At 69.3% G+C, this 27,231-nt stretch overlaps 4 protein-coding genes across 8 annotated transcripts; 1 reads left to right on the top strand and 3 right to left on the bottom strand.

The window, feature by feature from the left end:
• The first annotated feature begins 424 nt into the window (after positions 1–424).
• On the top strand, positions 425–4,660 carry COQ10A (coenzyme Q10A). The gene is made up of 5 exons (XM_075133529.1): positions 425–566; positions 2,747–2,890; positions 2,964–3,156; positions 3,239–3,340; positions 3,474–4,660. The coding sequence occupies exons 1-5, from the start codon at positions 487–489 to the stop codon at positions 3,639–3,641; spliced, it is 687 nt and encodes a 228-aa protein (XP_074989630.1). The 5' UTR covers positions 425–486; the 3' UTR covers positions 3,642–4,660.
• Positions 4,661–4,975: 315 nt separating this feature from the next.
• CS (citrate synthase) lies at positions 4,976–10,486 on the bottom strand. The gene is made up of 11 exons (XM_075133525.1): positions 10,335–10,486; positions 7,947–7,994; positions 7,752–7,859; positions 7,604–7,669; positions 7,389–7,520; positions 7,124–7,312; positions 6,766–6,965; positions 6,367–6,496; positions 6,185–6,286; positions 5,902–6,111; positions 4,976–5,789 (listed from the first exon to the last, which is right to left on the bottom strand). The coding sequence occupies exons 1-11, from the start codon at positions 10,386–10,388 to the stop codon at positions 5,619–5,621; spliced, it is 1,410 nt and encodes a 469-aa protein (XP_074989626.1). The 5' UTR covers positions 10,389–10,486; the 3' UTR covers positions 4,976–5,618.
• Positions 10,487–11,290: 804 nt separating this feature from the next.
• CNPY2 (canopy FGF signaling regulator 2) lies at positions 11,291–15,436 on the bottom strand. 2 transcript variants are annotated; one of them, XM_075133526.1, is made up of 6 exons: positions 15,010–15,436; positions 14,126–14,250; positions 13,711–13,826; positions 13,154–13,351; positions 12,773–12,869; positions 11,291–11,819 (listed from the first exon to the last, which is right to left on the bottom strand). In XM_075133526.1, exons 1-6 carry the CDS (start codon positions 15,321–15,323, stop codon positions 11,776–11,778), a joined length of 894 nt encoding a protein of 297 aa, XP_074989627.1. In that variant the 5' UTR covers positions 15,324–15,436; the 3' UTR covers positions 11,291–11,775. The 2 variants fall into 2 exon arrangements, with proteins under 2 accessions (XP_074989627.1, XP_074989628.1); XM_075133527.1 differs by having other exon boundaries at positions 14,982–15,056.
• A 159-nt stretch (positions 15,437–15,595) lies between these two features.
• Positions 15,596–26,944, bottom strand: PAN2 (poly(A) specific ribonuclease subunit PAN2). Of its 4 annotated transcripts, none has more exons than XM_075133520.1 (26): positions 26,868–26,944; positions 25,902–26,202; positions 25,238–25,407; positions 24,927–25,047; positions 24,762–24,839; positions 24,333–24,600; positions 23,778–24,120; positions 23,152–23,248; positions 22,434–22,553; positions 22,130–22,249; positions 21,929–22,057; positions 21,552–21,751; positions 20,987–21,129; positions 20,542–20,648; positions 19,944–20,042; positions 19,377–19,453; positions 18,715–18,856; positions 18,309–18,446; positions 17,575–17,634; positions 17,340–17,430; positions 17,104–17,261; positions 16,854–16,997; positions 16,479–16,658; positions 16,253–16,346; positions 15,955–16,152; positions 15,596–15,881 (listed from the first exon to the last, which is right to left on the bottom strand). In XM_075133520.1, exons 2-26 carry the CDS (start codon positions 26,181–26,183, stop codon positions 15,847–15,849), a joined length of 3,594 nt encoding a protein of 1,197 aa, XP_074989621.1. In that variant the 5' UTR covers positions 26,184–26,202; positions 26,868–26,944; the 3' UTR covers positions 15,596–15,846. The 4 variants fall into 4 exon arrangements, with proteins under 4 accessions (XP_074989621.1, XP_074989618.1, XP_074989622.1 ...); XM_075133517.1 differs by lacking the exon at positions 26,868–26,944 and adding an exon at positions 26,630–26,732; XM_075133521.1 differs by lacking the exon at positions 26,868–26,944 and having other exon boundaries at positions 15,989–16,152; positions 25,902–26,568.
• Between the last annotated feature and the right edge of the window lie 287 nt (positions 26,945–27,231).

Here is a 27,231-nt window from a genome sequence, read left to right as displayed (position 1 = left end):
TGTGTTTGGCCCTGCCGTTAGCCGGCCGTGACCTAACCGGGAAACCCAGGCAACGTGGCGGCGCCTGCCCGCAGCTGCTGACATTTCTGCCTGGGAGAAGGGACCCGCAGCACCGGGAGAGGCGGGTGGCCAGCGGGGCTGCAGGCCGGTGCGCCCCACCGGGGCCGGTCTGCCTGCCGGGCCCCTCCCGGCGCTGCTGGGCCCCGCGCCCGAATCCAGCCCCCGCTGCCCCCGGCCCGGAGGGAGGCGGGGGTCCCGGAGCAGCCGCTAGGCCGCGGGCCCGGCCGGGACTACATTTCCCGTCGCCCCTTGCGCGGTCCGGACTACAGCTCCCGTCGTGCCCCGCGCGGGGGGCGTTGCCTCGCCCCGCCCCCGAGCCGTGACGCAGACGGGCTCTATGGCGACGCGGTGACGTCGCGGGCGGGGTGAGAGGTCACGGCGGCGGCGCCGGTGCGAGGGCAGCGGAGCCGCGTCCCGGCCCCGGTCATGGCGGCCCGGCGGCTCCGCGGCGCCCTCCAGCTCGGGGCGCGGCAGCGGCTGCGGGCCGCGGCGGCCCCGCCCGGCAGGTGAGCGCCCGCGCCCCGACGGGGCGGCCCGGCCGGCGGCACCGGGCAGCGGCACCGGACAGCGGCACCGGGCGGCGGCACCGGGCAGGCCCGCGGGGCCCGGGCGGGGGCGGGGGCCCGGGGTGGGTGGCGGGGGCGGAGGGGCCGGGGCGGGGCCGAAGCCCGGAGGCCGGGGGTTGGAGGTCATACAGGGCCCGGGGGCACCGGCGAGGGCCGCGGGGCGGGGACGGGGCGTCTGCCGGCGCGGGGCGGGCCCCGGGGGACGATCGGGGCCGGGGGCGCCGCGCAGGCCTAGGGGAGACCCCCACGGGGCGAGCAGCCCGCGATCCCGGCCCCCGGCGGTCCTGGGGGTCGCCCGCGGGGACCTTGGGGACACCGAGGGGACCCCGGCGGGGGGGGGCCCGGGGCGCCCGTGGCCACGGGGCGGGGGATGTCTGTGGTCCCGGCAGCGCCTCTGGTCCAGCGGCCACCAGCCAAGGCCCCCGGGCGGGAGGGGGGGACCCGCTGCCTGCAGGGGGGCCCGGGGCTCGGCCGGGACCTGACCTTGGGGCAAACTGCGCAGGGGGCGAGGGGCCCCCCCGGGGGGGCCGCGGGGCGGCGGGGGCCGTGCCCGGGAGCGGGGCTGTGCCCGAGAGCGGGGCCGCGGCCCAGGGCCGGGCGCGGGGGCCGGGCGGGTGCCAACACCTTCTTCTTGGGTCAGGAGCGACGTCAGTGACATCGGCGGGTCGGGCGCCGGCGTCACGGTTTGCTCGGGCGAGTGGAGCGTCCAGGAGACCTCAGGCCACCCCGCCGTGTCCCCCGCCGGCACTGACCTCTGCGCCCGGCCGCGCTGGGCGTGGGCAGAGCCGGCGGCCGCGCTGCCAGCGCCGCTGTGACTCTTGCCAGCTCGGGGCCGGCACCAGGCGCTCGGGGACAGGGTGGCTCTCGCGAGCCCCGGGCAGCCAGCCTCGCCGCCAGCCGGGTCAGCATCCTGCCGTGGTGCTGGTTTAGGAGCCGGCTCTGCTGAGCCCCGTCACGGTGCACATTCGGCACCGAGCGGTGGCATGAGCGAGGAGGGGAGCGATCGCCTCGGGGGCCGGCGGCGCGGCTGCAGGGCCCCAGCTCTCCCGGGGACCCCCGGCTCTGCGCAGCCGAGGGCCACAACGGGGACTCGCGCAGCTCGACCACACCAGCCCGTCCCCCGCGCTGCCGGCTATTCTGGGAGCTCGGGGGCTGCCAGGCGCCCCGGGTGACTCTTCTTGGCGCGGGAACGTCCCGTGGCCCCTGGGAGAAGCGGGACCTTTCTCCCTCGGCCACCAGTCCTGGAGGAGACTGGTGTGACCTGTGTGCAGGCACATCTAAAAATACCCGCGCCGTCCCGCGGGCACCGAGCGCTGCCAGTCATGGCTGTCGCAGGAGGGAGCCCGGTGGGGCCAGCCCTACCCTGGACCCCACCGGCGTGGTCAGGGTTACAGCCCGCCACCGCGATGCTCACGCCGTCGCCTTCCCGGTGCTTGGCAGGGACCGGCTGCCAGGGCTTGGCCGGGCGGAACGAAGCCAGAGCCAACGGCAGCACCGTGGGAGGACCCTGCTGCCGTCCCCGCAGCTCTGGGCTGGGTGACACGCCACCCGGGACCCCGCTGTGCCTCTGGGGCTCGGCCTCTCCTCGAGGAGGTGGCGAGCGTTGTCCCTTCCCACCGGCAGCAACAGCACCATCCGCGCCGCACCTGAGGGATGAGACGGGGCCGGGGTGGGACACGGAGGAGGAAGAAGGTCTGGCCTGAGCCGGGCTCTGTGCTGCCGCCGGAGCCCAGCGCGGGGCTGGGGTAGAGCTGGGGAGGGGCAGCGGGGGGTAACGGGCGGTTGTCCCTGCTCTGCCGGTCCGGATTAGGTGTCCCCGAGGTCAGGTTTCCCCGGCTTTCCTTCTCTTGCGCAACAGCAGCGCTGGCAGCAGCCTGGGACGCTGCGCTCGGACTTCCCCGGCCTCTCCCCACCGGCCTGCGGCCCCGGGCAGGAGCCGACCGCGGGCGCCTGCTTCGTCCCTGAACACCCTGGGGCCGATTCCCGTCCCGGGTCCCGGGAGGGATGTGGGCAGGTCTGGAAGGGGCCAACGTCGTGGCCGTCCTGGGAGGAGCTGCCCCACTCGACTCCGCTGCCCGGCGCGGTCCCGGTTCCTCCGCTAACGCCCGTCTCCCGCCCAGGCACACGGTCCTCTGTGGCCTCCGGCTCAGCCGGCTCGGCCGGCCAGCGAGCGGCACCGAGTGGGAGCCCCGGAGCCAGCCCAGCCGGTCCTTCCTCAACCTCACCAACAAGCGGAAGGAGTACTCGGAGCGGCGCATCATCGGGTAGGTGCGGCGGGTTCCCCGCCCGCGAGGGTCCCGCGGCCCCGGCTGCAACCAGAGCGCGCTCTGCCCCCAGGTACTCCATGCAGGAGATGTACGACGTGGTCTCCAACGTGGAGGACTACAAGAACTTCGTGCCCTGGTGCAAGAAGTCGGTGGTGGTCTCCAAGCGGACGGGCCACGTCAAGGCCCAGCTGGAGGTGGGCTTCCCGCCCGTGGTGGAGCGCTACACCTCCATCGTCACCCTCGTCCGCCCCCACCTCGTCAAGGTGAGCGCGGCCCCGGCGCGGCGGGCGGCCCGGCCCTGGCTGGCTCCTCAGCCCCCCCTGACCGGCTGCGCCCCCTCCCCAGGCCGTCTGCACGGACGGGCGCCTCTTCAACCACCTGGAGACGAACTGGCGCTTCAGCCCCGGCATCCCCGGCTATCCCCGCACCAGCACCGTGGATTTCTCGGTAAGACCCTGCTCCCGTCGGGCCCCAGGCACGGAGTCCCCAGGGAGGACGGGGGAGATAGTTCCTGCTGTGGAGACCTGCTCACCTGCCACCGTCCCCGCCGGGGGCTCGCGCCGCCCGCTCTCCTCCCCAGATCTCCTTCGAGTTCCGCTCCCTGCTGCACTCCCAGCTGGCCACCGTCTTCTTCGACGAGGTGGTCAAGCAGATGGTGGCAGCCTTCGAGCGCCGGGCGGCCAAGAACTTCGGTCCCGAGACCCGCATCCCCCGGGAGCTCATGTTCCACGAGGTCCATCAGACGTGAGGGCGGCCCGGCCTCCGTGGACTGTGCCAGGGCCCCGGGGCCGCCCGCCCTGCGCCCACCCTCCTAAATATTTATTTGAGTGCATCTCTGCTGCCGTTGCCTCAACTTCCCTCCCGGCCCGGGGGGCGAGAGGTGATGCTCCTGCGAGCACCGGGGCTGCCGTGAGCCCCCGGCCCCACCGCAACACCACGGGAGCTGTGTCCCAGCGCTGGACTCCCTGGTTTTGTAGCTGATTTTGGTTTTAAGTTTTGTTTTAGTTCTTGGGAGCTCTTTTTTTCCCCCCTTTTTCTTTTTAACTCCTCTACAAGGCAGGAGGGTCCCGGCGGCGGGGCAGCTCCTGCGCCGGCCGTGCCTGGGCCCTGCCGCCTCGCTCCGGGAGAGCGGGAGGAAGGTGGGTGTTCGCTGGCGGGGGAGCCCGGCCGGATCCTGCCGGGGAATTCGAGAGAGAGGGAGAGGCAGCGGCTGCTGGGGCCCCCTCCTCCTCCGGCTCTTCCAGGAACAAAAGGGAAGGAGAACGGCGCAGGGAGAAAACCCCGGCGGGAGCGGAGCTGGCCCCTGGCCTGCCGCCACCGTGGCCGGGCACCGGAGCCGAGCCGAGCCCCGGCAGCGCCCGCTCCGCCGCCAGACCCCACGTCGCACAGTTTGCACAAGTCGCACGCACAGGGAGGGGGATGGGGTGGCTTGTGCTGCCCCCCCCCGCCACCCCCAGCCCCCCGCAGCCCCGGCACCCGCTGCAGGCCAAGGTGCCGGCACCGCAGGGACCAGGACGGCCCCGGCCCGTGGCCCACCCCCCCCCAGCCACCCCCAGCGTTCCTCCGGTTCCAGCTCGCCTTTCCTTACCTTCGGCGGGGGAACGCGGGGCCTCCAGCTCCACCAGGCCAAAACGCCCACCCGGGGGGGGGCAGGGGCTCCCTGAGCCGCCGGCCCACCCTGCTCCATCCCCGCCAGCGCGGGCACCGTGGCCTGGCTGCTGGAGGAAGGGCTTTTACAGGCCAATAAAGAGCATTTTCCAAGGGTGAGCAGCCTCCTGGTCCTCATTCGGCAGCCACGGGAGAGGGGAGCTGGGGGGGGGCTGCGCGCTGAGACCCCCAGACCCCAAACCAGGCTGGTACCTGCAGACACCACCGAGCCCGGCGCTGCCGGCGTGCCGAGGTCCCGCGGTGCCAAGTGCCACTGTGCCGGCCCCAGCAGGGACAAACCGGGGCCTCCGGGTGGGGGGCACCATCCCCTGACCCCCCCCTTAAAGCCGACAGGAGCAAAGCAGAGCCCAGGGGCTGGGGTCCTGCCCCGCGGGACCCTGTGCCCGCAGGGAGGGAGGGAGGGAGGCTCCCGGATTGTTAATAAAAACATTTATTTTGCATTTTGTCGTTGTTTGTACAGAAGTGCCCGATACCTGCGAGGGGCCGGGGCTGGCGCGCGGGGGGGGGGCCAGCTCCGGCTGCGGGGGGCATCGGGCACGGGGATTCACACAAACACGGGGGCGCGGGCCGGGGAGGAGTGTATCGAGTCCCTGCTGGGGGGGCTGAGACATTCGTTCTTCACCTGCTGCCCCGCGGGGGGGCCTGGACACGACTCGGGACTGAACCCCTCTCGGGGGGGCGGGGGGCTGCGGCGGGGGGGCGATGTGTGCCCCCCCCCAGCCTCGCCGGTGCCCCCCCCAGCCCAGCAGCGGGAGAGCCCGGGGGCTCCCAGTGTGCGCGGTGCTGCTGGGGCGGGGTGGGGGCGCGGGAGCCCCCCGCCTTGCCGGGGCAGAGGCGGGGAGGGGGCTGCGGGGCAGGGTGGGCCCCGGGGCTGCCTCTGCCCCCTCCCAGGGCAGCAGGGAGGGGAGAGGAGCGGCTGGGGGGGCTCCGCTCGCACCACAGGAGACCCGCGGCCGGTGCCCGAGGGGGGTTCAGTGCCGAGTCCGTCCGGGGCCCGGCGGAGCAGCGCAGCGTTCCCTGGGGAGCAGCGAGCCGCGGCCCCGTCCCCGTCCCTTCTTCACCCAGATTTGTAGCCCACGAGCTGCATGAGGCCCTTCGTGCTCATGGACTTGGGCCTCTCCAGGGGGAAGCCCAGCGCCCGGCTCCAGATGAGCTGCGAGAGGACGCCCAGGGCCCGGGAGACCCCGAAGAGCACCGTGTAGTAGTTCATCTCCTTCATCCCGTAGTACTGCGGGGGGAGAGGGGCGTCAGGGCAGGGAGCCCCGCGGGAGGGGGCAGCCCGGGGCCCCCTGCCCCCCCGGGGAGCGGTTCTGGGGCAGGGCCAGGACCCCGGGGCTCACCTGCAGCAGCACCCCGCTGTGGGCGTCCACGTTGGGCCAGGGGTTCTTGGCCTTGCCCTGCTCCAGCAGCACGTTGGGGACGATCTTGTAGAGCTGGGCCACCAGCTTGAACATGGGGTCCTTGGGCAGGTGCTTGAGGGCGAACTCCCGCTGGCAGGTGTAGCGGGGGTCCGTCTTCCGCAGCACCGCGTGCCCGTACCCCGGCACCACCTGCAAGGACGGGGCGTCAGAGCCCGGCCCCGGCACGGCCCCGGCCCCCCGCCCCGCGCAGGGCCGGACTCACCCTGCCCGAGTTGAGCGTGTTCCAGATGAAATCCCGCAGCTTCTCGTCCGACACCTCCTGGCCCAGCTCCTTCTGCAGGTTGGTCAGCCAGAGCAGCACCTCCTGCGGGCACGGCAAGCGGAGGAGGGATGAGAACAGCGGCGGACGGACGGACAGGCAGACGGACACGCAGAGGCACCCACCTGGTTGGCGAGGCCGTGCAGGGGCCCGGCCAGCCCGTTCATGGCGGCGGCGAAGGCGAGGTACGGGTCGGAGAGGGCGCTGCCGACCAGGTGGCTGGTGTGGGCGCTCACGTTCCCTCCCTCGTGGTCGCTGCAGGGGCGAGGGGGCGCGTCAGGTCTCCCCCATCCCCACCGAGGGCCCCCACGGCCGCGGGGACACCCCCTCGGCATTTTGGGGGCCATCACGTTCCCAGCCTGGTACGGCCCTGCCCCGGGGCTGCCCGTGGCCCCACGCCGTGTGCCCGGTGACGCCCCCAGAGCAGCCCAGGCACGTCCCAGGACCCTGCCCCATCCCTGGCCCCGGGGCTGGGAGCGGGGCCGAGTCCCCGCCTGCTCCGGCTGCTCCTCCCGGCCCCGTACCTGTGGATGGTGAGGTAGAGCCGCATCAGCTCAATGAACTGGGGATCGGTGTAGCCCAGCATGTTGGTGAAGTTGTGGGACCAGTCGAGGTTGGGGTCGATGGCGCCGATGCTGCTGCCCTCGCGGTACAGGTTGCGGTAAATCTTTGCGGCGACGCAAGGCAGCTTGGCGATCAGGTCCATGGCGTCCTCGTAGACAAACTGGGACAGGCAGGGTAAGTCGGGGCGGCTGCCCTCCCTGCGGGCGCGAGCCCCTGACCCCCCGCACCCAAACCTGCGCCCACGCCCCGGCCTGAGCTCAGAGCTGAGGTGGCTGGGCCCCCCCTGTGCCGCACCGGGGCGCCCGGCCCCCCCTGTACCTCCCAGTACTTGACGCGGTGGATGCCCTCGGCGTAGGCGCGAGCGAATTTGCTCTCGCTGTTGAGGGCGGTGATGGCGGCGCTCAGCTGGGACATGGGGTGCAGGTTGGTGGGGAAGTTGTCCAGCATGGTCACCACGTGGGAGGGCAGCGCGGCGCGCCGGGCCCACTCGCGGGACAGCCAGCTCACCTGCGGGGGGGCACGGGGGGCTGAGCCGCGGGGCAGGGGGCCGGCAGCCCCCCCTGCCAGACCCCCCCCGTGTTACCTGCTCCTGGGTGGGCACCTCTCCCGTCACCAGCAGCCAGAAGAGCCCCTCGGGCAGCGGCTCCTCTCCCCCCGCGGCTTTGGGCAGCAGCTTCTGGCACTCGGGGATGCTGTACCCGCGGAAGCGGATGCCCTGAAGAGCCCGGCACAAGCATCAGCCGCTGCGGCGTCGCCCACGCGAGGCGGGTGCCCCAGCAGGGCAGGATCAGGCCCTACCTCATCAGGGTCCAACACGGAGGTCTCATATATCAGCCCCTTCATGCCCCTCATCCCGCCGTACACCTGGAGAAGGGCGGAAGGAGGCAGTTACCGGCTGCGGCACAGCCTGGTGGCCCTGGCGCAGCCGCGGCATCCCCCCACTCACCATGTCCACCGTGATCTGCCCGATGGCCGTACTGCCATGCTGCTGCCTGAAGCTCTTGATTTTCGCCTGCTCCTTGGGGATCATGCTGGCAAGGACGTCTTTCAGGTTCTGGGAAGAGGGGAGGGGGCTGTGAGCCCTGGCACCCGCTCCCCCCTCCGGCACCAGAGGGGTGACAGCAGCGGGGGCTCCTCTTACCGTGGCAGCGCTGGCATGACGGGCAGCGAAGAGGACGCACGGTGCGTTCTGCGGAAGAGCAGACACAGGGACTCGGTGTCACCTGGGGAGAGCCCCGCCGCGCGCCCCGGCTGCCCCATTTCGGGGTGTGGGGGGGTAGCTGTACAAGCAGCTCCCAGCCCCAGAGCACCCCCAGCCCCCCAGCGCACGGCACAGCCCCTCAGAGCACCCCCTGTGCATGGCACAGCCCCCCGGCTTGTGGCACAGCCCCCCGGCGCACCCCCGGCGCACGGCACAGCTCCTGCAGCAGGAGCCGCCCTGTGACTCCAGCGAGATCCCATCTCAGAAGGATGCTGCGCCCAGCAGCCGCGGCGGCTTCCCTCGCCCACGCGTGCCAGAGATCAGAGCCAGGCAGGTTCAGCCGGGCCGGGCGGCGCGGGGCTCGTTCACATCACGCACGACGCCGCCCACGGCCAGACCCAGACCCGCTGCAGAGCCGAGCGCTGCGCCGAGCAAAGCCGGCGGTGGCGAAGGCGGCCACATTTCGCTTCCTGCTCTGCGGAGCGCGGAAGCGGCCGGCACGAGTGAGCCGGTGCCGCCGGCAGAGCCCTGCCAGGCCAGCACTGCTGCGGTTTTCCTGCACCGGGGCTTGGCAGGCGCTGGGGAAACAGAGCTTTGTTCCTCGCCCGCGCGTGGCAGCCGCGGGGACTCCGGCCGGTGGGAACACCCTGACGCAGCCGGGAAGCCCGGCCCTGGCAGCGCCCCTCGTCCCTGTCCGCAGCGGGGACTCGGGGCTCGCCCCCGCCCGAACCCACTCACAAACACCTGGATGGGCAGCGGTGGGGGCAGACAGAGCCGGGAGACGCCTGCCCGGTGACAGGGCCGCCGCCGTGCCGGGAGGCCGCATCCACAGCCGGCACCCTGTGCCTTCCCCCGGCAGAGACCCCGGGGCCACCCCCCGGCACGGAGCTGCGGCAGCGCCTGCGGCACAGGCAGAACATGACTCGCTTTTTCCACTGGCTGCCGGGCGGACGCGGGGGGGGGAGCACCGCAGTGAGCACCCAGCCCTGTGCGCAGCCGGCCCAGCCCCCCGCGAGCCCCCAGCTTGGCCGGGGGAACCCCGACACCCCGAGTGCGGCTGGAACCAGCCGCCTGCTCCGGGCGACTGCGCCGTGTCCCCCTGCAACAGGCGGCACCCAGGAAGGGAAGATGCCGGCAGGAACAATGGAGGCAGCAGCGGGAAGCCCAAGGTCAAGGCGGCCGCTGCCGCCACCGCGGGGCCTCCACCGCACCCCGTGTCACCCCGCCGCACCGGGCGCCCGCACGGCGCGTCCCAGCTGGGCCGGGCTGTCACGGAGGCGCCGCTGGCTCAAGGTCACACATGTTGGCCGTGACACCGAGCGCCGGCTGACGGGGCTGGGGCAGACCCAGCCGCTGCGGGACCCTCCCGGGTCCCCTCAGCACAGTCTGGGGGTGCGGGAGCCCCCCAGGCGGCGCCGGCTGAGGGCCAGCGGAGCAGCGGCCGCAGCGCGTTAGCTCGGGCCGTGGGGAGGAGGAGGAGGATGGTGGCAGGACGGCGGGTAGGGATTAGGGCGCAAGCCGGCAGGGTGGCTCTGCCTGCGGGGGCAGCGGCCCCCCCGGGCGAGCGGGGCCAAGTGGGGCACCACAACACGCCGGGCCGGGCCCCGGCTCCCAAAATAACGCCCGGTCGATAGAGACACCGCAGCGGCCGTTATGAAACGCCGGGGCCGCGGCCAAGGCAAATGGGCCGGTGCTCGGCCCCCCCGGCGCTCCCCGGGCCCCCAGCACAGCCCCGGGCCGGACGGGGGGTCCCCCCGCTGTGACCCCGTTGCCCTCTACAGCACCAGGGCGCTGGGGAAGGCCGGGGAGGGGGTGGACCCCCGCCCCCTCACTGCCGGTGCCGCCAGGCGGGAGCCCCCGGGGCTGGCGTGGGGCCCCCCCGGCCCCCGCGCTGCAGCACAGCCCCACAGTGGGGGGGCAGCGCGGCCGGGGGGGCTCCCCATGGGGGGCTGCAACAGGGCGGGGACCCCCAGAGGGGGGCTGCAGCCACGGCAGAACCCCCCCAAGGCGCGGGCACGGCACGGAGCCCCTCAGTCTCCCAACGGGGCTGGGGTCCGCCCGGGACCTCCCGGCTCCGACAGAGGCAGCGGCAGGGGCGCGCCCCACCCCGCCGCTCGTTACGGTCGCTCCCGGCGGAGGCGGCGCCGGTGCCCGCGCCCTCCACGTGCTGCCGCTGCGGCGCGCGGCCCCGCGCCCCCTTCCTCCCCCCCGCCCCGCCGCCGCGCGGCCCCTTTAAGGCAGCGTCCCCCCGCGTCGCCCCTTTAAGAACCGGCCCCCCCGCGGCGTCGCCCCTTTAAGGCGCGGCGGGGCCGGGGCGGGCGCCCTCACCTTGGGCCCGCGGAGGCGCGCGGCCGCCCGGCTACCGGCGGCGAGGAGCGTCATGGCGGCACCGGGGCCGGGGCGGAGCGGGGCCGGGCGGGAGCGGGAGCGGGGCCGGGGCCGGGCGGGAGCGGGGCCGGAGCGAGCGGCGGCGGCGGCGGCGGCGGCCGGGGGTCCTCAGCGCGGCGGGCGGGGCGGGGCGCGGCGCGGCGCTGGTTATTAGCATAGTCCCACCCCCTCGGGGCCGAGCCGCTCACCATTGGCCGCGCCGCGCGCCGCGGGGCGGGGATAGGCAAATGAAGCGGCGGGGGCGGGGGGCGCCGGGCTATAGGTGGCCGCCGCGTTCGCCTGTTCATGGCCTGGGGTGGGGTGAGGCGGCGCCCCGCCCCCTCTCGTGACGTCACGGGCCCCGTGCGTGACGTCATGCCGCTGCATCACCTGCCCGGGCACGCCGGTGCTTCGGTGTCGCTCGGCTGTGGTGCAGGGCAGCCCTGTGACGTCACCAGGCACTCAGCCATGCACTATGAGGTCACCGGGGCCCATGATGTCATCCCACACTCAGCCGCAGGGGTTCGATGTCACCCTGTCATATTGCCCTGGCTCTGCGGTGACGTCAGAGGCCCGGGACAGGGGGCGGGGCATGGCCGCGGGTGACCGTCCCCGCTGACCCCAGGCCATTGCCCCGCTGGCCCCGGGGCGGCGGCGCCGGCGCACGGGCTGGGCAGCGCCCGAGCGGCCGGGACCCCCCGGTGCCCCCACGGCGGTGACACGGGGCCGCGGGCTGACCGGCGGCTGCCGGGGGATGTCCCCGCTCCAAGGCCAAGCCGCGGCAGGTGGACGCCGGACACGAGGAAGCTCGAGTCACCGGAGGCACCGTGGGGACACGCGGGGCTGCCACCAGCATCTCCAGCCCTGCCGGGGGTCCCGGGCCCCCCCTTCCCCACGCGCACTGGAGCGAGACCTGCCCTCGGGTGGGCCCGCGGCACGGCCGCCGCGCAGCCCCTTTATTGCCTGCAGCAGGGCGGGGGGCTCCCAAAACCGTCCCCGGACGTCCGACCACCCCACCCCGGTGTCCCCTGCCGCACCCCCCGGCAGCGGAAGGTCCCTGGCGGGCAGCCTGCCCGCTGAAACGTCCCGGCAGGAGCGAGGACGCGGCCCCGGCCCCCCCGTGGGGAAGCAAGGCTGGTGTCCCGGTGCCCCTGGCACCGCGGCTGCAGCGGACGGACAGTGAATAAATAGGACAAGAGCACCGGACTGCGCGAGGCGGCACTGGCGCCGGCTCCGGAGCCGCAGTCTTCCCCGGCATGTCTGCCCGTCCCGGCGGGGGCAGCGGGGACGAGGTGAACCAAGAGGTAGGGGACGTCCGTACGGAGCCTGGCGCCATCCCGGTCCCGCCAGGCCGCCGGGGCGGGTCGGCACCGTCCTCCGGAGGCAGCCAGGGCTGTCTGCGTCACAGCTCGTCGTGCGGGATGTGGAGCGCGTGGTCGCACAGGTCTGCGGTGACAAAGGGCGGCGCGCTCAGGCCACAGCAGAGCCCCGTGGGACCCCTCCCCAGCGGCACATCCCGTCCTGCTCGTCCCCAGCCACCGCCTGCCTGCAGCGCAGGGACGAGCCACGTGCAGAGCGCCCAGGCAGGCGCAGCCGTGACCGGTGCCAGGGGACACCTCCACTTCCCCTTCGCTTTGTTCTGTGGTTAATCAGAAACGCGGCTGCTTGGACAGAGCTGCCGGCCCGGCGTTTCCCCGGGTCTAGCACCCGCAGCTACGCGGCAAGACCCACGCCAGCCGGGGACAGGCAGGGTGCAGGCAGCGGGCACCCAGCCGGGAGCAGGCTGAGCCACAGCAGCAGCCGGCAGCACCACGGGACGCCCGGGACCCCCCGGGGAAGGAGCATTTCTCCCGACGCATGTGCCAGGTACAGAAGGGACCCGCCCTGGCCTGGCCCTGCCGTGCAGGTAACGAACGTGGGCCACGTTCATTAATAGGGAAGCACAAAGGTCGTGGTGTGCCCTGACCCCGGTGTTTGCGAGCTGGAAATAGCCCTGGAGATGCCACGGGGTGGGCGCCCGGCCATTGGCTGCGCGAGGAGCCCTGCGCCGGAGCAGCCAATGGAGCCGGCGCGGCAGCTGCCCTGGCTCGGCCCCAGGCAGCGCGCGCCTGGCCGGGCAGAGCATCCAAAAAAAGCTGGAGGCAGCTCCGGCAGGCAGCGGGGTCCAGGCGCTGGGCTGGCAGCGCGGGCAGTGGGGAGGCGCACCCCAGCACCGGGCTGCCGGAGAGGGGCTGCTCCATGGGGCGAAGGGATGTCGGGATTTGGGGGAGGACTCGCAGCTCCTCTGCGTCCTCCCGGCTCTGGGCTGGCAGCTCCTCCTATGTCAGCGCTGACGGAGCAGCTACGACCCCCCGGGCGGCAGGAGAGACCCCTCCTTGGGACAGCGCAGCCCGGCTCACCCGTCCGCTTGCTGCAGAGCCGGTCCTTGACATTGTCGGCCTCGTGGGAGAGGAATTCGATGAGTTCGTCCTCGTACTCCTCGGCAATGCTCTCACACTGCAACGGGAGCCGCCCGAAGGTCAGCCGGCGACCGCGTGGGGCCAGGCGATGCCAACAGCACCCGGGGGAGCCCAGAGCTGGGCCCTGCGCCCACCCACCCCAGCCCGGGAGCAGCGTCCTCCCCTCCAGCCCCAGGAAGGACCAGGGGGAGCCGCCGGGAGCTGCCGGTGGCACCAGCTCATCCCTAGAAGGGCTGAGGCTGCCCAGCACAGCGGGTCCCACCACCCAAAACCTCTGCCAAGCCCCGACAGCCACCACAAGGATCCAGTCCACGCACGCACCGCAAACTTCAGGCTAGAAGCCACGTCTCCATCAATTTTGACCCCGGAGAGGTCCATCTTGGTCCCGTCGTGGGAGATCACCCGGACATAACTCTTACGGTGCGTGGATGGATCCACTTTTTCCCCGTATTCCTTCATCTTCTCGCACACCCGCTCCAGCAGCTCTGTCAGATGTGCCTCCGACCGGGCGTAGGGCACCTGCGGCACGAGCGCGAGATCAGCGGGGTCAGGCCTTCGAGCGTGACAGCGGAACGGGAACGCCGGGCCAGCGCCTTTCCCCGGGAGCCGGGGAGTGCCAAGAAAGGGTCAGATGCGTCCAGGGACACCCTGGGAACGCTGCACGGCTGCACCGGGATAGGCAGCAGAGGAAGCTGAGGAACGGGAGACGGGGCTCACCCAGCCCACGCACGGCACCCAGCGTGGGTCCGAACCCTCCCTCATGCCCCCCCCGTCTTCGACACGCGGCTGCTGCCCCCGCTCAGGCCGGCCCCGCTCTGCCGCAGCCTCCACCCGACCTCCCGGCGCCGCAGGCAGGCCCCTGCAGGGAGACGTCTCACCTCCACGACCGACTGGCTGCCGTCGGGGTTGATCCGGAAGGAGCCCATCTGGATGGTTTTCCTGGGATCGACCTGGGCGATCTCCCACTCCAGCTCGTCCACCAGTGCCCGGCACGCTGCGGGGGACGCAGGCGTCAACGGCCCGGAGCTAACGGCGTTGCCTAACCCCACGCCTCAGCCCCTGGCACTGACGGACCCACGACTGCCCAAAGCCACTGGGAGTAACTGGTGTAACTGGTGCTGCCGGTGGACGGGGTCTGCGGCCCTTCAGGAACGCCTGCCTGTCCCGAGCGGGGCGAGCGCGGATGGGCAGCAGCGGCCGCAGGACAAGCGGGTCCCAACGGCCACCCAGCCCTGCCCCACCGTCCCGTCCTGTCCCACCCCGGCCCCGCCGCCCCGTCCCGTCCCGCCACACCTCCGCAGTGCAGGTCCTGGCTCCGGCGGGCGCAGGCCGCGGGCAGCAGCGCAGCCAGGGCCACGGCCAGGCAGAGCGCGGGCGGGATCCGGCCCCTCATCCTCAGGGCTCCGCTGCAGGGCGACCTGCGGGCGCGGGCAGCTCCAGCTGGCGGCCCCCATGTCCCCCCCGTCCCCGGCACGGCCCCCTCCAGCCCCCGGGACCCCCGTCCCCTACAGCGCCCTGCTGCCTACGGGGCTTTCTCCACGGTGCCCCCCCCAGATCCCCACCGAGCCCCTGGACACCGCGGGGATCCTTCCCCTACAAGGCTGAGTTCAGTGGCCCCTATAGAGACCCCTCCCCTATAGGGTCGAGCCCAGAGCCCCCTGTAGAGCCCCCTCCCCTATAGGGTCAAGTCCACAGCCCCCTATAGAGCACCCTCCCCTACAGGGCCGAGCCCAGAGCGCCCCCCGGAGCCCCTCCCCTATAGGGTCGAGACCAGAACCCCTACAGAGCTCCCTCCCCTATAGGGTCGAGCCCAAGGCCCCCTATAGAGCCCCCTCCCCTATAGGGTCAAGCCCAGAGCCCCCTACAGAGCCCCCTCCCCTATAGGGTCGAGCCCAGAACCCCCTACAGAGCCCCCTCCTCTACAGGGTCGAGCCCAGAACCCCCTACAGAGCCCCCTCCTCTATAGGTTCGAGCCCAGGGCCCCCTATAGAGCCCCCTCCCCTATAGAGTCAAGTCCCCAGCTCCCTATAGAGCCCCCTCCCCTACAGGGCCGAGCCCAGAGCCCCCCCAGAGCCCACTCCCCTCCAGCGCGGCGCTCACAGCCCCCGGGAGCCCCCTGTCCCCCAGGGCCTTGCCCAGAGCCCCGCACCCGGCGGGCCCGGCCGAGCCCCCAGTACCGCGCCGCTCTCCCGTCCCGCTCCACCGCCCCCCGCCCCGGCCAGCTGCCCCGGGGCTGCCCGTGGCGCCGCCTGTCCCGGCACGCCTCTCCGCCCGACCCGCCGCGGGGGAAGGCCCCTCGGAGAGGGCGGCGGCCGAGCCGGTCGAGGCGACGGAGCCGGTCGGACCGGCCGGGGCAGCTCCTCAGCCCGCGACGGGGCCGTCCCGTGCGCAGGCAGCGCCGCGGGCAGCCCGGGACGAGCACCGAGGTCCCCGGCGCTACCAGGGCCCGGTCCGCGTGGCGCTCGGCCCCCCGCGGAGGCGGGGCCTGCATTGACTCCGCCCCCACGACAGCCCCGGCCCCGCCCCCGGGCCGGCGGTGCCGCGCCCGCGCCGTGGTCCCGGTCCCGTCCCCGGTTCGGGTCCGGCTCCGGCTCCTCCGTGCCGTGGCCCCGGTGCCGGTCCCAGCCCCGGTCCGGGTCTGACTCCTCCATGCCGTGGCCCCGGTGCCGGTCCCAGCCCCGGTCCGGGTCCGGGTCCTCCGTGCCGCGGCCCCGGTGCCGGTCCCTAACCCCGCGGCCCCGGAGCCAAGGAGGAGACGGCGGCGCGGGTGTCCGAGGCTGCTTTATGAGGGCGCCCGGGCCGGCGGGCGAGGGCTGTGGGGGGACGGTGATTCCCGGTACCGGCAGGGAGAGGGAGTCCCGGGGCGCCGGGCCCCGGGGGAGGCCCGGGGGGGGTCGGGCAGGGGCGGGGACAGCCCCGTCCCCGCTGCTGGTTCCAGTTCCACGTGTGTCCGCCTCCCTCGGGGGGTCCCGGGGCTGCTCCTCACCGGGGGAGGGTCCTCACGTGGGGTCCGCTCACAGGGCCAGCACGGGGGGGTACACGGCCCCATCTGCCGGAGACAAAGCAGGGTGAGGGTCGGCGGGGGGCGCGGCGGGGCGCGGGGGGCTGCGGCGGCGCCTTACGCTTGGGGCTGCTCTGGCTGTCCGGCTCGGGCACCTTCCAGTCCATCTTGCGTCCCTTCTCGTAGAGGCCCTTGAGCACCTTGCGGAAGTCCTCGGGCTCGGCGCCCTGCGGGCTCAGCTCCAGGTACTTGCGGTAGAGCTGCAGCGCCGTGCGCGCATCCTCGATGCTGTCGTGGGTCTCCCCCTGGATCTTCAGGTCTGTGGGGAGAGCCCTGGTCAGGGAGGGGGCTGGTGGGGACCCCGGGGGGGATCTGCCCCCACTCCTGCCCCTCCCGGGTCCGAGGGTTCAGCCACTGACCCAGGAAGTACCAGGCGAGGAAGCGCAGGGAAATCATCCTCTTCCTCGGGATGTGGAACAGGTAGACGGTGTCGATCACCTGGTCCTTGGGCACCTGGAAAGCAGGGAGGGTCCTGCTACCAGAGCAGGGGGGCCGCCACGGGGGGGTGAGCCCCGGCACTGCCGCCGGCCTCCCAGCCCCACCCCGAGACCCCTGGGCTGAGGGAGGGGGGCCCAGCGCTGTCACCATCAGGTTGATGACACGGAAGTCCTTCTGCAGCCCGTGGCCCACAAACTTGACTCCCACGTCGATGAGGAAGCGCAGCTTCAGGTAGGTGGATTTGAGAGTGGTGAGGTGCTTGGAGGAGATCTTGGCGTCCAGGTCTCCCGGCTTGATCCCCGAGTACTGGGTCAGGTAATCCACCACCTGCAGAGACCAGGGGCCGTGGAGGTGGGCTGGGAGGGCTGAGGGGCAGCCAGGGAGGTCTGCCCGCTCCCCGATTCCCCTGCCGGCATCCCAGGATCCCAGGGAGGGTGCCGTCATTAGTGTGGGTGCCTCTCCGTGGTGCGGGAAGCAGAGCGGGCCCCTGTCCTCCCTGTGAGGCCAGGGGGAGCCCCATACCTGCTCTTGGGTCGAGATGTAGTCGTCAATGAAGGGGACGCCCTCGTTAGGGCCCTGCCCGCGCACGCACGTGATCCGGGCCACCGACATCTGACTGGGCTTGATGGTGGATTTGGTCCCGTCGCTGCGCAGCTCGGCCTCCTCCTGCGACGGGCGAGAGGAAAGCTCGGTGACCGACAGCTCCCGCAGTCCCCAGGGACTGGGCGCACCCAGAGGGGCTGCCCCTGCGCCCCGTCCCCTGAGGCCTGACCTCGTTCAGCGTGACAAACTCGGCGTCCAGCCCCACCAGGTCGCCCGCCTGCGGCATCTCGCTCAACATGAGGGGGATGAAGGTGGCGTGGCACTTGCGCTGCTTGCGAGCCAGGGAGGCCTCCGCCAGCAGCACGCTGGCTTCGATGGGGTTCTTGACTGCAGGAAAAGGGGAAGGGAGATCAGCCGCGAGCCGGCGTCGCTGGCCACACGGCCACTTCCACCCCAGATACTCACTGACGAGGTTGTACTTGGCGTTGAGGTTCCTCCGGGCGTAGTACAGGATAGCCGGCACCTTCCAGCTCATGTCGAACTGCACCGCCTCGCACTGCAGGGGAGGGGGGGACCGTGCAGGGGCAGCCTGGCGTGGGCAGGGTGCTCCCGCGTGCAGCAGGAACCCCCCCTCCACAGGGTCCCTGCAGCCACGGCCTCGCCTCAACGCGCGGCCGGTGGCGCTGCCACGAGCACTCACCTTATCCACGGGCTCGATGAGGAAGTCGTTGAAGAGGTACCACTGCTGGTGTGTGACTCCCTGGGGGGAGAGGCACAGGCACTGCCTTAGGGGCCCCCCCAGGCAAATGCAATGACTCCTCTACCCAGTTACCAGGGAAAGAGGGGTGTGATGATGCCAAATGGGAACTCCCGCCCTTCCTGGGACACCGTGGGGAAATCCCTGCTGGCCTGCGTGGTGATGATGTGTAACACTCGGGCTGGACAGGCACGGTCTCTGCCCGACTCCTAACCAAAACTCCACGGAGATGCAACAGATAAGAGACAGGGATGCAGCCTTGACACACTCTGGGAACTCCTGGCTTGGGCGTCTCCACCAGACAACAGGACAGCCCAGACCAGCCCCCTTTCCTCGGGAAGGGAGATGACGTCCCAGCCCTTACCTGGAAGCACAAGGACAGGTTGGCAACGAGCCCATGACCCAGGAGGAACCAGCCTGAGTAAGTGTGGGAAGAGTGCTTCTCCAGCCCTTCCCCCCCGTAAGGTGCCCAAGCAGCACTTGGCTGTTCGGGGCTGCCTGGCACCTTCAGCCAAACACTCAACACTTGACTAAAAGACCCAGGAACGGGTCTGTTAAATGACCCCCCCCGAGGATGCCTCGGCAAGGCAGGACTCCCAGGGAGCAGGGCTGCTCTCGGCAGCCTGTGGGTACAGTGGCTGTGGGCGGGAGAGCACCCGCCCCGCAGGGCTTCTCACCTCCTTCCTTTGGTGGTAGGTCTCTCCCACTTTGATGTGCCCCACCAGGCTGCCCCCCGTGCGGGAATCCAGGATGTGGACGACAGTGGCCATTAGATCGTAGACGTAGACCGACTCGGGGTCGTCAGTCGGGCTCAGCTGCAAGAAGAACGGGCTCCCAGGGAAATGTCTGAGCCCCGGCTGTCTGCCAGGCAGCTCCCAGGCCTCCAACCCAAACCCCAGAGCTCGGATGTGCTATCTCACCACCAGCCCAGAGGTTTCCATGCTCACCCGAGGTGTTTCCGAGACAGCCTCGTTATCTCTCGCCCACACACACTCAGCAGAAAGCGGTTCTGAAGCAGTTCTGCTCCCGCAGCCCCATGTGCACACAACCACGCAGCCCCAGAGGGATCTCGTCAGCTTTTACCTCATCGTTCTCACTCCAGTTGCAGACATCTAGCTCCCTGCTCTTGGTCAGCCGCATCTTGATGGCGTGGGGGATCCAAATGTTCTTCAGTTCCTCCACAGAAGGATACGACTGCCCCGTGTCAGGGTTCCCCAGCTCCTTCCTGCAAGGAGAATCACGGAAGGCCAAGTTGGAGGGAGTCACGAGATGTTGTCCAGGCCAACTTCTCCAGGGCAGGATCCCCACCACTCCACCCACCAGCCTATTCCTAAACCTTCCACAGGACAGACGGGGAAGCCAGAGCTGCACCACTTCCCCGCAGCTGCCTAGGGCAGGACGCTGGGAAAGGTGGTCAGCTAATGTTGGCTAGAAAGGGCCGATAAACGGTGCTGGGTCTTTTGTCAGTCTGAAAAGGGAAGGGGAATGAGGGCTGGGGGCCCAAGAGTGGATCACAAGGTCGATCACAAGGGTATCTGAAGGGGATGCTGTGCAGAGCGCCCATACAGGGTCACAGTCTCAAGAGCAGCAATGAGACTGTTCCAGTTCAGAGCCCACGAGGAGCTACGGGCAGGTAGATTATCAAATTATCATTATCAGGTGAGAAATGGCCGAGCTCTCCAAGGCCCAGAGAACAACCCAGAAGAAGTCACTGCTGAGTCGCCACCCCAGGAACGGTCACCTACCACTCTCCAAGAGAGATCTCTTTGCCTTTGGTGATCTCAAAGCCTCCTCGCTTCATCATGGCTCTCTGAAAGGCATACTGGCAACGAAACACAGGCAAGCGTCAGCGCAGAGTGACAGGCTGGGCTTGGCAACACGTGGGTGACAGCCAGGCCAGAAGTGGGGAAAAGACAGGGACTTTAAAGTCAGTGACAGGGAAAAAGACAGCGAGGGAAACCCAACTGTCTGCCCGCTCTCCGCTGGGCTTGTGCTCTGGGAAGCGGGCACTGCCTTGCTGCTCCTAGGTCCCAGGGGACTGGGGGAATGAAAGAGTGACTACTGCAGTCCCGTCAGCTTTGTCATGGCAGGAGATCTTGTCTTTTCCAACTCCAAACGCATGGCTCACGCTACAGGCGTGACCAAATACCAACATGTCCTCTGCAAACAAAGTAGGGTGACGCTTGGGTGGAGAGCAAGAGACTTAGAGACAGCGAGATCAGAGCGAAAACACCTCCGCAGAACTGGACACGCAGCAAACCCCGTGTGCCAGGGAGAACAAGCCTGCTTCTGCCCCAAAGTGTCTCCCCCACCTCAGCCTGTGTCTTCCAGAAATCTGCCTCCTTGGAGCTGTTCACCTCACAGTTAATGACCAGGACGTCCGGCAGGCAGCGGATGTTCCGGGTCTGGACCTGCAGAGAGAGCAGGAGATGGAAGCCGGGCAGCACCGGGAGCCCTGGAGAGGCTCAAAACCAGATTGGGCACATGCTACCCTCTTCCCTCCTCCAACGCCTTTGCCTGCAGAGCTTCCTCCCCACTGCCTGGCCGGGTTCCTGGTAGCTGGGGGTACTGCAAGAGCAACTGAGGCAGGGAGCAGGCTGCCGCCTCAGAGCAGGTGTGCTCAGCTCCCAGGGGGGTTTCCCTCTGCCCCCTACCCCGGGGGGATTCAGCTGGGATCCGCGTGACCTGCGAGACGCATTCCAGCGCTTGCACAGCCCAGGAAATACCCCACGCCATGCCGGCTCGCCATCCAGGCCAGGAACCGAATCTCCACCATCCACTCAGGAGGTTCCCCACTGACTAATGGAGAAACTGCCCCCGCTCAGCCGGTGGCACGGGGCGCTCACACCCTTCTCCCACATCTCGCAGCCCATGAAGCGTGACGTGCTTGCACCCCGCTCCCGGGCTCACCGTGGGCTGGTACTTCTCACAGTTCTCGCACCAGGCTTGCGTGTTCTGCTCCAAGCAGATGCTTCGCTTTAAAATTTGGGCAAACTCATAATCTTTGACCGGCTTTTCTGAAGGGAGAAAGGAGAATAACGTCACCTTCCAACACACAAATCTTTACCAGTTTAGCTCAGCCAAACCTCTGGGGTTTTCCTCACAACCACCAGTGAGAAGGTCAACCCCCAATTCTGCCTTTCTGTAGCCAAAAGCTCAGCTGGTTGGAAACCCACCACTAGACCTCGGCTGCCGGGTCTGCCACAACCAGGGCCAGACCACTGCAGAAGCTCCTCACTGCAGGCGTCTATCACCTGGGAAAGTCACAGCTCATCCATACGGATAACAAACCCCGCCCGGCCACAGAAATGCGTTAAACGTGCCAGGCCCTGCCCTGCCCGCCCCTGCCTGTTACCAGTGCTCTCGGGGTAGGAGAGGGTGAAGAGCAGCGTGGAGGACACGCGGACGGTTTCCTTGCCGCAGCGACACATGCTGCAGTTCTCCATCTCGCAGCTGAAGAGCTGCCCGATAACCGAGTCCCCCGAGGACCCAAAGCTGCTGGAGAAAAAGAGCACCGGGATTAGCAGGATCCCGGCAACCCCTGTGGAGCGGGGCTGGCTGGTACGGTGGGCTGAGCACTGGGGACCCACACATCTTGGGCTGCCCAAGGGCCATTTGGGGCCAGCACCCAGATTCCAGCAGCTCTTGGGGAACCAGCCATTGGGCTTCCAGAGCCGGTGACCTCTGCACAGCCCCAACCCACCAAGCAGGGGGGCTAGGCCTAGGAGGGACAGAGGTTCAGCACAGGGTTCAAACCCAGCCGTAGGGGCAGCCTGCAGCCCCGCGGGTTCCCATGCAGCCCTCAGGGCAGACGTGGGTGGCAAGAAAGCTCCTTCCTGAGGGACGGATGGGGCCTCTGGGAGCCAGCCCCCCTCCCTGGTTCGGTTACTCCCTGTCCTGACCCTGGGCCGGGGATTTACCTGCTGCCAGCCCCCCGATAAGCCTGCGGCCCCTCCTGCTCCTGGGTTTCCTGGTGCAGCTGAGTAAGGATGAAACGGTTCCAGCTCTGAATCAGCCGCCCCAGGTTCACCTTTCCTGTGGCTTCGTCCGAGTCAGCCAGGATCAGCCCCAGTGCCGAAGCCTCTGGGATTGTGCGGAAAGCCCGCAGAAAGTTGCTTCCCTGGGGATGGGGCAAGAGTGGCATATCACCGAGGTCAAGTGTCAGGAGTTTCCACGCTGTCTGATGCCATCACCCGAGGACCCAGCCCCACCCGGCTCCGGCTTCTCTGCGATCTCTCTGACCCTCCCAGGCAGCCCAGCCCGCCGGCCTCACGTCCCGCCTGGGCTCACCACGGACCTGGCAGGGGTCCCCTCGGGACAGGTCCAGCATGTGGAAGAGCAAGCCCAGCTCACAGCCCAGGCAGAACTCCTTCTGGCACAGGTGGTTCTGGACCAGGCAGCGGACCGGCTCCAAGAAATACAGCACCTGGCGGAGACGGAGCAGTCAGGGAGGTCCCGGGGCCCGCGGTGGCCTGGGCCGGGCTGGGGCATCTCCCACCTGGATCATGCAGTTGCAGTAGGCGTTGGGGATGTGGGGCTCCAGGCCCGCAAACAGCGTCTTGTTGTAATGCTTGAAGTCGAAGTCTTCCAGGCCCAGCTTGGAGTATTTGATCGTGACCTGAGTAGAGACGCAACATATTAAACAGACACGTTCCCGCACCACGGGACACCGGCGCAAGGCCTAGGTGCTCCCCACAGAGACGTGGGCAGGTGCTCGGGCCCAGGCGGCCCCAGACAAGCCCAGCCTGGGGACTCCCAGCCAGCCCCCGCCATGCCCCAGAGCAGCCCCAGAAGGCCTCTACCTTCCTGTACTTCTTGGCCACCATGTAGAGGTGTGGCTCCTCTTCCCGCCCAATTGGGGACTCGGGGACTTGGCTGAAGCTGTCAAACTCATTGTCCGTCTCTTTTAAGCGATAGGGAATCTGCGAGGGGGAAGAGAAGAAGGGAAGAGTGGCTGAACTCTGAGGCAGAGAGAAGCATCACGTACTGAAACAAGCAATTCCTGGGCTTTCCTGCCTCCCCGAATGAGCAAAGGAATAAACCAGAAAGGAGTGGGGCCCTCCCTTAACCTGCACGAGGCCTCCACACCTTCCTTCTTACAAGGGACTTATCACTGTGGGAAACTACAGTGGCGCTGCGGGCAAGGGCGAAACACAGCAGTGTTTTCCCAAGGGCAAGGTGCCATAAACCTCCGAACCGGACAGCTCAAACCTTTCCTACCACAGAGCGAGTTATCAATAGAACTGGGATTCTGGCCCGAGGGGGAGACTCCAGCCCTCCCCCAGGGCTGGCTCACCCGCTGACACTGCTCAAGAAAAGCTGTCGCCTCCAAACTATGCGCCTGCCTCCTGCAACACCCCAAGCCAGAGAATTTCGTCTCTTACCCTTGTCCCGAGCCCTGCAGAAAGCTCTGAAATTGTTCAGCATGCCGTGAGAGCTCCATCCCTCCCCGAACTGCAGACTTCCGCTGCTGGCAGAAGTACCCCATGCCCCACACAATCCCCCCCTGAGAGCGGGTACCTGGTTGCGGAGCTTGGTCCTTGGGTTTGGGGCGTAGCCGATAAACCCCACTTTCTTCATGGTGCGCAAAATCTCGGGATCTACCGGAGGGGCTCGCCTGCAAAACGCACTGAGACTTAGAGGCTGCTCTGTCGGGCAGCATCATTTCACCAAGGGCCTTCCTGGGTGCGCTCAGGGACCCACCAGTGGGTCACGAGCGTTTCGCCCACTCAGTCCTTCCCCAGGTTCATTCTCCATCACAACAAAACACCTGGGCTACGCCAGAACACGGCAGCAGCGCTAAGCGCAGGCGTGTTTGGGTCAGGGCTCAGGCAGAGGAAAAACAAGTTTCCACACAGGCAGAGTGCAGCCAGGATCCCACCACGGTGGGATCTCCCCACCAGGAAGACGGAGGTTTGACCATACCCTGTCCAGTCACTGCACCTCAGCGGTTCAGCTCCACCATGGGGAACTTATCTTGCATTTCACAGGGCCCGTGACAAGGAAGGGCAGCGCCAGCCACGAGCTGGGGGAGCAGGGGGAGCAACAGAGCTGCTCTCCTGCTCCCAACACCCAGGGAAGGAGAGGAACTCTGCCGGGGCCAGCTTTCCCGTGCTGGTTTTCGCTGGGAGATTCTGGCTAATTACCGGGGTGCCGGGGCAGAGTTGGCAGCGGGCCAGTCGGAGAGCAGGGTGTCACTGGTCAGCGGCACGGGGATGAGCGAAAGCGGCACGAGGTCCTGGTTCCAGTCCAAGTGGGGCAGCGTGTCCACGATGCAGGGCAAGGCAAAGTCGGTCTCCCGGGAGTAGGCGTTGAAGGTGACCTCCGGGGAGTCGGCCCAGAGGTGGACGCACCCCTCCGAGTCACCGAAGGCCAGGGCCTGCTTGCTGGCCGAGACGTCGAAGGTCATGATCAGGGGCCCAACGGTGTTCACGTGGAAGATGTCAGCGGGGTTGGCGAGGCCGGTGGGCTCGCAGAACTGGCACTGACCTGCGCGAGAGGGAAGCGCAGTGGCAGCAGGCAGCCAGCACACGGTGACCCACCACGCCTCTCGCTTATGGGGCCATTTGAACCGGCTGGACACGGGTCGAGAGCGCTCGGCCAACTCTGTCCCACTGGGATTTGACCCTGAGCCTGGGGGATGCCGGGACCGTCGCCCCGGGAGGGGAGCCCGGCCGGGCGGGGGATGCAGCTTCGCCCACCTGTCTGGGAGATGATGGCCAGGCGGGAGGTGTAGGTGGGGATGAAGCGGAGGAAGAAGGGGTCGATGTGGACCTGCAGCGGGGTGGTGGCTCGCATCATGCGCAGGTCGTACACCTTCAGGAAGCGGTCGCAGGCGAGGCCGTTCATTCGGCTGGAGAAGCCACAGGTCACCAGCAGGTTCCCGTGGACGTCAAAATCAGACAAGCTGCCCGAGTACGCGTCGAATTCGTGCTCCGCCACAAACGTGCGCAGATCCCGCAGGGAGACCTGGGAGGGTAAGACGGGGGCGCTGGGTGCCACGCAGGCAGCTGCCGGCTACTTGGGAGCCGCTCGAGCTCTGGGAAAACCTGGACACCAACTCCAGGGTATCCCAGAGGGAAGCCGAGCATCAGCAGCAGGGCTGCCAGGAAGGATGGGGCTGGTGTTACCTTCCCCGAGCTGTGCCCACAGAAAAAGAAGCGGTTTGATTGCCTCATGATGGTGATGCCGGGAACCTCCACGGTGTACTGGGAAGGAGGCAGAAGAGCTGGGTGAGCGGGGCTGAGCCCCAGAACAAAGCACCTCCCCGGGAGCAGCCCCCAGCCCGGCCGTACCTTCTGCGTCTCCTGGACGGTGTTGAGGTCTATCTCAATGACGTGGTTCTGCAGCCCGCCAACGAGCAGCGTGCTGCTGTCCGTCAGCAGGAGACTGTGCATGTCCTCGGACTCGTCCATGCTGCAGGGGAGGGGAGAGGACAGCCCTCGCGCTCCTGCCCAGCTCAGGGAAGGGGGCGGAGGATCTGCCCTCACCCCTTCCCAGATTTAGCTTTTACGCTGCAGGCAGAGGGGCCGGGACCACCTCCCCCAGCACAGGGGCAGCTCGGGGGGCCGGCACGACCCGCCTGCTGCCAGGGGAAGGCACTCACAGGTAGTCAAAAATGATGAGGCCCCCCCGTGACATGTACTTCAGGTTGGTTTTGGTCAGGAAAAGGACACCGTTCTCCAGGCTCTGGATCTGGCGGATATCATCACTGCTGTTCACTTGGAAGGAGGAGTATCGCTCCAGCGTCGGGCCGAAGAAAGAGGTGGCATGGCCCTAAAACCAGCCGGGGACAGGCTCGTCAACACCCGCCCCAGCTTCACTTGGATGTGACACAGCCAAATGCCACTTTGCCCTGCGCCAGCTCCCAGGTGGAGGCAAGCTATCGGCTGCCCTACAGCCTCAGCCAGCCTACGGGGGGCTTCCGGCCCCCCTGTGCACCCCAAACTGTGGAAGATTATTCAGACTTTTCCCTTTCAGGCAGATACGTGCAGACATGAGTAAAGAACCAAAAGCTCCAACAGCCCCACACATCAGGGCAGTAAAGTTACCAAGAGGCTCATGCTCCGCGACGCATCAACCACCACCGGGCAGAGGCTCTGCACCGGCGCAGCACGATCTCAGTTTGAGCAGGACTCTCCGGCTCGGCCCCACGCTGAACCCCTCTCCACCCGCAGCCAGCTCGCCCCAGCTGGTCGCAGCAGGCAGGTGTCGGGCAGCGAGAGCGGCGCAGTGACCCTCCCTGCCCCGCTCCCGGAGCGGGCACCTACCCCGTGGTTGCCAACCCACAGCATCTCTTCGTGCAGGTCGAAATGGGAGACGGAGACGGGCACCCCCACTTCGGAGACGGCGGTGTGCAGCTCGCTGTACATGCCCTCCATGAGGTGCACCGACTCCGGCACCGCGATACCCTCTAACGGCACCCCCTCGGGATCCAGCTCCACGTTCTGCAGCAAGCTGGGGTTGAGATGGGGGTCCAGGACGGGGTCCAGCGCCGGGTGGAGGGGGGGAGCATACTCGGCAAGGGAGGGGTCGAGACCTTCAAAATTCATGGTGAAAACCAGCGTCTCCCTTTGAAACAGAAAAGGAACTAAGTTGGTCAGTCAGAAACACCAGGGCCCCCCGATTCCTAGAATCGGCGGCAGAGGCCCGGTGACTCCGAGGGATGGAAAAGGCGGCTGGAATCTCCAGTGAGTGTAAGGTGCAGCGCTCCTGCCGGGACACCGGCCGCACCGAGCCCACGCAGGCAGCGGGGCCTGTAAAGTCCCTTCCCCGGGACACACTCAGTGACCCGTCACGGCCGTGAGCCGCCGGGGGAAGGAGCCCGCAGCAGCCCCGGTGCACCGGGCAGCCTCCCCAGGGAGCCCGACCCCCGCCCGGGGCCGGCCGCTCCCGGAGCTTGGGGCACCAGCCGGGCTCCCGCTGACCCCTGCGAGCCCCTCCCCGCGCCAGCTCCGCACCCGCCTGCTTTATCTCCACAAGCCGATACCGAACGCACCGGCGGTATCGGCGACCGCAGACCCGCGGCCGTTGGCGGCGGGGCCGGGCGGGGCGGGGCACGGGGGGCCCAGGCCCGGGCCGAGCCGCGGGCGCTGCAGGGCCCCCGCTCTCACCGCCGTGCTTCGAGCCCGGGGCCGCTACCCACAACCCCCCGCGCTCCGGCCAAGCATCCCACAGTGCCCCGCGCCCCGGGGCGGCGGCGGCCGTTACCCACAGCGCCCCGCGCCCGCCGTTACCGAGCAGCCGCGGGCAGAGCCCCGCCGGGGCCACACTGCCGGGCTCGTCCCGCTGCGCCGCCACGGCCGGGCCGGGGCCGCCGCCGCCCCTCCCGCCGTCGCTATGGCAACCGCGCCCCCCGCGCTCCCGCCCGGTAAACCGGCCCGCCCCCGGGACCGGCGGACCAATGGCAGCGCGGAGCCGCGGGCGCCGGCCAATAGCGCCTGAGTGAGGCGGGACTAAGCGGCGCGGCGGGTGGCGTGCCGGACGGCGCGGCGGAGGGGACAAAAAAGCTGAAATCGGCCGTTTCGGGGCGGGGGTGTCGGTGCGGGAGGGGCGCGACCCCCGGGGCGAGGCTGGGGCCGGGGGAGCCCGGGGCGGGAG

Source organism: Calonectris borealis, chromosome 30 (genome assembly GCF_964195595.1).
Source record: "Calonectris borealis chromosome 30, bCalBor7.hap1.2, whole genome shotgun sequence".
NCBI classification, from domain to species: Eukaryota; Metazoa; Chordata; class Aves; order Procellariiformes; family Procellariidae; genus Calonectris; species Calonectris borealis.
This window is presented reverse-complemented; position numbering and strand designations above follow the sequence as displayed.